Here is an 8,242-nt window from a genome sequence, read left to right on the forward strand (position 1 = left end):
TTTCGCTTCCTCTGTTTGGTTATGTCCACGACGACGGACATTTTCCACTTCAGCTAATGCCCGAGTATATTTGTCCTCAAAATTTTATTATATTATTTCTAAGTGAGTCTTACAAAATAAGATTTCCATTCGTAACAAATTTCCAAAAAAAAAAAGAACCACTGGCTACCACTAACAAAAGCATGTACAGGCCAATTTCAACAAAATGTATCATGCCTTTTTTTATCTTTCAAATAAAAAAGTGGAACAGCATGACAAGACATAAAAAAGCAAACAAAAAGAAACTGCTGAATCAATCCCCGACGAACTGTAATCCAATCTGCGAAATACGGCCAAGTCAGTGGTAATTGCTCCAAGAGTAAACGCATACGGTTTTTTTAATGAAAAGGCCTTTGTTCAACTTACGCTAACTTTAGCAATTAATTTGGTCCTTCTGCTGTATATTATGGAACCAGCGATGTTATCAATAAACATCTCACAAATTTACCTTAAAACTAGCTACTTCATCCAACAATATATCATATTCAGCAGCGAGAGCATCAAACGCAGGTCGAGGTATTACAAAATCTTCTCCAGTCTCCGAAGTACCGATCGACTCCTTTACTTTCGTAAGAAATTCAGCACCTAAATTGTAGTCTTTTTCTTGTAATTGTTTTTTCAAAATTTGAAATCCTCTTGAAAACAATACAAGCAGCAGAAAAATATATCAGCTAGCACCTTCTTTTAGAGAATAAGAATATAAGCTTCGCTTTCGATCAAGAACCGATCATCTTACGACGGTCGTCGCTTCTTACACGAACTCTGTACAAAACCATTTCAAAATTCCAGCACTATCATTCATTAATCAACAACGTAATACAAACTCGTAGCTGAATTAGTGGTAAAGAATACTTGTTAGTCTTGCATTTGCATGTTTCAAGGAGAAATTCGATGCTTCGTTAGCTCCTTCCTTTTGCACAGCTGCACTAAATGAAAAGCGTGTCGTTGAAATCGGGAAATTATCCTTAAGTAATAACCTGAAAAAGTCATTATCACAAAAAATTTAACGTTATTATATTACTTTTTATAGCACCATTTCTTTCAGATTCCTAATAAAATAAAGTTCCTCTAAAAAAGAAGGAAAATTTCTTGCAAATAAGAATACTGTATAACTTAGAATATAAATGTGATTTCTACATTTCACGGTCCCACTGCCTTTATCTCCGAGATGGGACTCTCTATACTAACGTCTGCTTCTATCCATGTCAAAGGACAATGCAGAATGGAGGGTACACATCTTCCACTAGTTGCCGTTAGTAATGTAAACTTCGCCATATAAGACACTCTAACGCACACGTTTCCAGAAAATCAGTAAATTAAGGATGCTACCTTTTGTTGGATTGTGTAATTGTTCGCACTTCTATTCTGACTGCACGTATAGTACTCAGTAACGTAAGACACGTACGTTTGATCATAACCGTTCCAGGCTGTAAATGTTCTTTTCCTGCTATATAAAGTTTGCAATTATTACTAGTTGTGAACTAACAAAAACCAAAACACTAAGCAAACTGAACAGAACTCCCGAGAGCGAATGATTTCTTCTTGGCCCTACTCCAGACAACTTAAAAAGATATCTCGAAAGAGAAAGGAGAACAGAACCAGAAGCCAATCAGTACGATCAAAAAGTGCCACCGATCATTTAAGCTGCATTAGGAACGAAGGTCCCGCAATGATTTCTGTACTCCTCCTGATCTTTCTTACTTTTTCTTCCCTGCCCCTCTGTCTCCCTTTTCTTTTTTTCTTTAAGTGCATAAGCTCTGTCGTGGGACGCGCAGAACATTTCGTCAGGTAGGTTGTCGATAGATACAATGCCATGCAGACAGCCCTTGTGTATTTTTGCTGTACGTAGGGTTTACGTACACGTACGTCGCTTAAAATCCATGTGCACGTACGTCGTTCAATCAGCGTATACTTATCAGTACTTATGATGCTCGTGATACACATATATGGTGTCATTCTTAAAATTCATGAGTAATTATGATTCTTTCATTTGCTGTTTGATGTTGGAATGCATTTTTAAATAAATGTGGTCGTGTTTTATATCATTTAAATGTCTCTTTCTAGCTCCATGTTCTCTTATTAACCACCTATTGGGATTGTTTTCCAGTATTGGGATAATGTAGAAAAGAAGTAAATTAAGGCAGACCCATTATTTGAATTTGAAAGGGAACATAAAGCAGCGATGGTAACTGGTAATATCGGTTCTACATGTATTTAATGATTCAAGAAATTTTATAAAGGAGATAAGGAATCATTTTGGCAATGAGATTTTAAGTTCGTGATTTTTTTTTTCTTTTCAAATTGGTAGCGACAGTTGATAGAAATCAATAATCGAAACTAATCCTCTTAAATTGCTTGAGAGCTCAGTGTTGGTCGTTCCATGATCTTTCGGTATTTGAAAATAGAAGGCCAAGAAGAAGAAGTTATATAAATGTAAAGGTTTGTCGAATCATAAAGCAAAGATTCTTATGTTCTACTAACTTATTTCTCGTTAACAAGGATCTGTCTTGATTCTCATGACTTTTTTTTTCCTTTAAATCTGGATATGATGATTTAAAATGTAGGATGATGAAATCGTGATTCTCCACTAAATAAATAAAATCCACGCCAAGTATTATGTTCAAAGATTAATTTTGCTACCTTTAAATATATGTATCATTTATGTTACTCAATTCTCCACATATTCTTCTGAGATTCATCTTGTTTTTTTATTAACGTAAAAACAATAAATGGACTTGTATTTGACTCAAATTACATCGTAACATAAATTAATCAAGTGATCAGATACGTGTCTAGGCGGTAATATGTATAACTGGAAAGTGCAAGTTTCAGGTGCAGTATTAGTAAGCGGCAGTGTTGTAATTAGTTGAAAATGTTGCTCAGACGGGCTGAAAAACCAGTCTGGCAAAATTCGATACGTTTTCTACGTAATAACAAAAAATGGTTACCGAGACCAGAGCCGGAAACATTTGAAAGTAAGTTTAATTGACTGAAGTTTAGTAAAGGATTGTTTGTTGTATGCTAATGCGAATCTCGCACTTGTAATCTCAGGCAGCGCAAATAAGAGGTAAATGGTTTACGTAAGTGGTTTACAAGCGCATTACACTAGAAATAGATACTAATCCAAGTATCTATTTTTATTGAAACTGAGATGCCTTTTGCAACGCTGTCGTTTCAGATGTTGTTTTTCCACCAAACGGAGAGTACAAATTGCCACCAATGCCTGAGGAGCCGACTTATGATCCCGCACTAGGCGAACAAAAATTCAAGTCATCGAAGCAGCTCGTTAGTATTCGTGGTGTCGAAGAAATACATACTGAATTGATCCATAAACAGTACGGTCTTGCTGCTGTTGCTGGTGGCTTCATTAGCGCATATGATTTCAATTTCATTCGCGTAAGTTCTTATGATTTTTCATTATCTAGCCAAAGCGCTGAATTTATAATTAATCGCATCTGAGACCTTCCTGATCAGTTGTTTTGAGAAAAGAAATACGAGTCGTTGTTAGCTTATTTTTCATACTCTATTACTTGTGCAAAGCACTACAGGGTAATTTAAACTTGAGGACTTACGTCTATTCAAGTTGATTTATAGGACCGCTTGAACAGGAATCTTTTAAAAAATCAATTTGCAATATGGAGAGTCCCGGCACCTTGGCTTCCACGCACAAAGAAAGCGACTGGAGCGAAACCGGGTAGTGGTAAGGGAAATATACACCATTATGTCACACCTGTTCGAGCAAGGAGAATTATTCTCGAAGTCGGTGGTTACATCATGGAATTGGAAGTATGTTTAGGAATTCATAATTACATTAAATAATTATTTGAAAAGTGATATTTTTTTCTATGATACCACTTGATGAAATGAGGCTTAATACTCAAATTTTATTGTTACCAATTGGATAACAGTTGTAGATTTGACACTTGCCAAATCAACTTCATACCGATTAATATTATGTTTCAGGCTAGGGCTTATCTAATGTATCTCTGCGAACGGTTTCGTTTTCCTGTGGAATTTGTTAGCGAAAAAGTATTGGAGGAGAAGAAACTTCAAGAGAAGAGGATTGAGGAAATAAATGTTAATAAATTTAACTGGGATTTAGCTTTGAAATATAATATGCAAGATTGTCACAGATGGCTGTCATATTATGATATCGCTTTTAAATGCAAATATACGTAGCGTTTATGTAGATTTTATGTTTTAATGGTCCCAATGAATTGAAATTCAAGATTGCTGAAGTTGAAGAGATAAATCGTTAACTTTTTTTTGGGGGGGGGGGGAATTTTAACGAAATTTATGATTAAATATGATCTCTTACTAATAAATATTTTTTCACTAGTTTGCACTGTTGCATTTGTGTATTTTGCGGATAAAATATTTCTTCAGCATGTTAGTGAGAAGATTTGTTTGTTTCATCACCAGAGAATTACTTAGTAACTGGCAGTGAATATTAGAAGAGCTGTATAGGCAGCATTGTTGTGAAGAATATGTGTGTTATTGACCAACAATTGGAATTATATCTACCGTTTTGGAAAATAATAGGATTTTTTATTTTTAGTAATGGATGTCAGATGGCATTAGTGGGTGAGGAGGAACTGCTGTGCTTTTCATTTCGGTGGTTTGTTGTCATTACGGCAGGTTTACCTTTCACTGCTTTATTTCTTTGCATATTATTAGCATTAGCATTACATCTGGATGAATCTACTCGAACTCATTGCGGTGTTGTAAATTATTTACCGTCTATATCGGCTGCTGTTGCATCTTTCTCACCAGAGCGCTATATTTGGAGGTTTTCCATTGCTTTACATTCAGCACCTCGTATTGTGGCGGCTTTGGCATTTAAGTAAGTTTCCATATTCGATCCTGTGATACATTCATTTCCATGATAATCATTCACTAATTTATTATTTATATTGACTGATTTTTATTTTATTTTATTTTTTTCACTTCAACAGGAATCTATTGTTAACGTCTCCGCTGCGACCGTTAAGTGATCGTATATGGTTCGAATTAGCCTGTCAAATAGCATGCTTTGTAAATATCGCGGAATGTTTATTTCTTCTTTTGTTAACTACCGCTTCATCTACCGAAAATTATGGTACGTTTTATTGATTTCATATGTTTTGAATTATTCAAACAATGAAGAGTAGCCATTTCAAGTAAATATAAATCAGTATTTCAGTTATGCATAAAGTATCATTTCTCGGATTTGCTCTCTGTTCAACAATATATATGCTTATTGCAACGAGTCTGTTTCAGTATTCTGGTAGACGTCGTACATCTTCAGTAGTTGGTCTTTTTTCTCTTTTAATAAATTCTACATCAGCCGTTCTGGAAAATTAAAAATGAAAGATAATGTAGTGGAAGATATATTTTTTGTCTAGTGAATCAATCGTTTTGAGAAAATATTAGTATAGCGAAATTCTCCGCATATATTTAGTATAAGATTACATGGTGTCATCTTTCCACTGATGATATTGATGTATCCCTAAATTTCCTTCTTTATTCAGGGCGAGAAATCATTCCAATACAAGGTCCTTATGTGTTCAACATCAGCGTTATCACTTTTTCTCGCCGTATATTTTTTCGAACGCCATAATACATACTGTGAGCCTGGGATATATACATTGTTTGCTATTTCTGAATATGCTGTCGTATTATCTAATATACTTTTCCACTGCACCTTACTTTTTGATTTTCACGGGAAATATTTTATTTTAACTTCATCTGGTCCAAACTTTTATTATCAACCTGTTTTACCAGAATTTAACGCTAGCAAACGTTCCGCCTGATGGTTTTTCTAAACGAAATCTTGAAGGTTTTGTTTAAAAAATTCTGAATAAATATTTAAAAATTTTTAGTTGAAGTATTCTTTGTTGGAATTTTATAAAAATTCATTATGTTATCATCCACTCCTTTTAATATTGTCAGGTTTCTATGTTGTTTGTAATTATATTTACGTTTTTTATATGTTTTATCAGTTCTTCCGTGATATCTATAATATGGGTGTTGTCTAATGGTTCATTATCGTGGTGTTATTTATCTGAATAAATATTACTGATCATTTTTCCTTTTGAAATAGTTTCTACCCGAAATATTTATACGATAACTTCGATTCGAAGCATGTCTAAGCATATCATTCGTATCAATTTCTAGTTCAAATCTAATAGATTCGTAATACAGTAATATTTGTCTTCCTATTTCAGGTAGTACCACTCTCATGGTGTTTTTCAGTTGTGACAGGTGTAGTGAAGCGCTGAAAAAAAATCAAGTTGACAAACATGGATACAGATGCAGGTATATTCAGCTTTTTGGTGAACTTATAATTCGAGGAATTGCTTGTTTGTTTGCTGTTTGCATTTTGCGAATTGCGAATAGCATTTTAAAACTTTTTTTTTTTTTTTTTGGGGTAGAGGGAGGCTGGTGCTGCTATCCGAGGCATTTTTATGGAAAACATTTATTGCCGTATTAATGAAGCGTTTCTCATTATGAGAATCATTATGTTTCGAGGTGTAACTGTATCAGCAGGTGCTTTAAAATTACTAGCTTTCTCTATTACCTTCAAACTTGGTGGTTGAAAAAATTTAGTTGCATTTTACATTCTGGTAACCAATCAATATTGATTTCTTGAAAACGACACATGACTAATATTTAAGTTGTGGTGGTCTGTGTGGATCGGAATTTCTTCTTACAGTGATGAGTAATACATGACCCACATAGCAGTCTCCGTTCTTGAAGAGATTATGTCTATTTCATAACTGCTGAAGTGCTGAACCATGTTTTAGTAATCAGTTTTGCAGAAATTAGGTTTGGGCTATAGAACATATTTTATTCTCGCGAAACATTTCAGAGATACAACTTATTCATGTTTGGATTGTGGCCAAGCTTTTTCTATAGGAACCTATAAGAACCACATCAAATGTGTAACAGAGGATAAGAAGTATGGTGGGAAGAATTATGTTGAAAAAGAAAACAAAGTGAGTTTTCAATAGTAACATTTCAGTAATGCTTTTCTGTGTTTTAAAATATTCTAAGAACATTCGAAATAATGGTTTACTCTATTTCAATAAGTTATAGGGTGAAGCAAAGCAGAATCGGTGGATTGAACAAGTAGAACGAGCAATAAAAAATGTCACTGATAAGGGATTGAAAGATCTTCTCCAGCAAATTCGTGGTTTTAACAATGTACCAAGGAAGGAACTGAAGTTCATCAATTTTTTGCAGAATTCCTTTAAAATCCACAATCGAGATCTGTGTGTTAAGGTAAAGCATCTGAAGATTCAATGCGGCAGAGTCAAATAGGAAATTGATAAATTCGTCATGGTTTCGCCATATTTTCCTGTTTTTCCGAGCAACTGTTTTAACTAGTCAGCTACTTTATAAGTATAATAATACAGGCATGGAACTGTATAAGTGAACAAGCCGAAAAAATACAAGCAACTGAAGAAGTGGAATCGAAAAAAAATGATGGAAGTTACAATAGATTGGGCAATGATAAAAGACTTAATTGTAAGCAGGGAGCTTCGGAAAGCGATGGTGAGAAAGTAAAAGAAATCAAGACTGGGGAAAACGAATCAAAGAAAAATGGTATATATGAAGATGATAATAATGGTGCCGGACAGGTACGCAGCACTTCGGATTATTTATTTGTCATAAAACGTATTTGCCTAATTATATCAAAAGTTTAACTAATGCTTTATTATGATTTATGCAAATTTTCCATTTAATTTAAAATGGACAAAATGCTAAGATCGATAAGCTAAAAGTGATGATTATAGGGAATATTTACAACAGATGATGTGAAAAGATTCAAATGGAAACGTGCAATTAAGCGAACTTTAAAAGAAGCAGAAAATGGACAAATGAAGGTGAAGCGGTTGAGGACCAAAGTTATTCAAAGTTATTTAGCAAGTGGTCAGTCTAATGGAAGTGATGAAAATCCCGAAACCATTTTTAATGCTAAATTGTGTTCTTTAGGTTTACGTATTGATAATAAAATAGTGCGGTTAAATTAGTTAAATGTTATCAGTGGTTGTTTTATAATTGCCTTCACTGTCGTTGCACTGTTTTAGCTTGTTACAAAGAAATTCTTTTCTTTGTGGAAATTCTTCTCTTGAGAAAACTCTTTATTTAAGTTGTCATTAGGAAATACAGCATTTCTGTTTCCGCAAAATTCTTTAATGAATTTAAACTAATTTAAATC

General features: G+C 34.0%; 4 protein-coding genes across 4 annotated transcripts in view; 3 read left to right on the top strand and 1 right to left on the bottom strand.

Annotated features, from left to right (window-relative positions):
* LOAG_10620 (hypothetical protein) overlaps positions 1-1,995 on the bottom strand; it is a gene marked incomplete at both ends in the record, with an annotated part of 3,253 nt that extends 1,258 nt beyond the window's left edge. Inside the window, 5 exons of the mRNA XM_020448199.1 lie at positions 30-75; positions 488-624; positions 892-1,016; positions 1,369-1,466; positions 1,900-1,995. Coding sequence (XP_020301634.1) covers positions 30-75; positions 488-624; positions 892-1,016; positions 1,369-1,466; positions 1,900-1,995 — 502 coding nt within the window. The remainder of the gene's footprint in view (positions 1-29; positions 76-487; positions 625-891; positions 1,017-1,368; positions 1,467-1,899) is intronic.
* An 866-nt stretch (positions 1,996-2,861) lies between these two features.
* LOAG_10621 (ribosomal protein L16 containing protein) lies at positions 2,862-4,250 on the top strand. The gene is made up of 4 exons (XM_003146145.2): positions 2,862-3,014; positions 3,218-3,435; positions 3,634-3,825; positions 4,003-4,250. The coding sequence occupies exons 1-4, from the start codon at positions 2,912-2,914 to the stop codon at positions 4,216-4,218; spliced, it is 729 nt and encodes a 242-aa protein (XP_003146193.1). The 5' UTR covers positions 2,862-2,911; the 3' UTR covers positions 4,219-4,250.
* A 207-nt stretch (positions 4,251-4,457) lies between these two features.
* On the top strand, positions 4,458-5,831 carry LOAG_10622 (hypothetical protein; the record flags this gene model as incomplete). Its single annotated transcript, XM_020448200.1, has 4 exons — positions 4,458-4,882; positions 4,995-5,137; positions 5,222-5,328; positions 5,550-5,831. Exons 1-4 carry the CDS (start codon positions 4,527-4,529, stop codon positions 5,829-5,831), a joined length of 888 nt encoding a protein of 295 aa, XP_020301635.1. The 5' UTR covers positions 4,458-4,526.
* Positions 5,832-6,259: 428 nt separating this feature from the next.
* LOAG_10623 (hypothetical protein) lies at positions 6,260-8,054 on the top strand (the record flags this gene model as incomplete). The annotated part of the gene is made up of 5 exons (XM_003146147.1): positions 6,260-6,336; positions 6,890-7,016; positions 7,117-7,302; positions 7,437-7,661; positions 7,818-8,054. The coding sequence occupies 5 exons, from the start codon at positions 6,260-6,262 to the stop codon at positions 8,052-8,054; spliced, it is 852 nt and encodes a 283-aa protein (XP_003146195.1).
* Between the last annotated feature and the right edge of the window lie 188 nt (positions 8,055-8,242).

Source organism: Loa loa (genome assembly GCF_000183805.2).
Source record: "Loa loa unplaced genomic scaffold supercont3.13, whole genome shotgun sequence".
Classification (NCBI taxonomy): Eukaryota; Metazoa; Nematoda; class Chromadorea; order Rhabditida; family Onchocercidae; genus Loa; species Loa loa.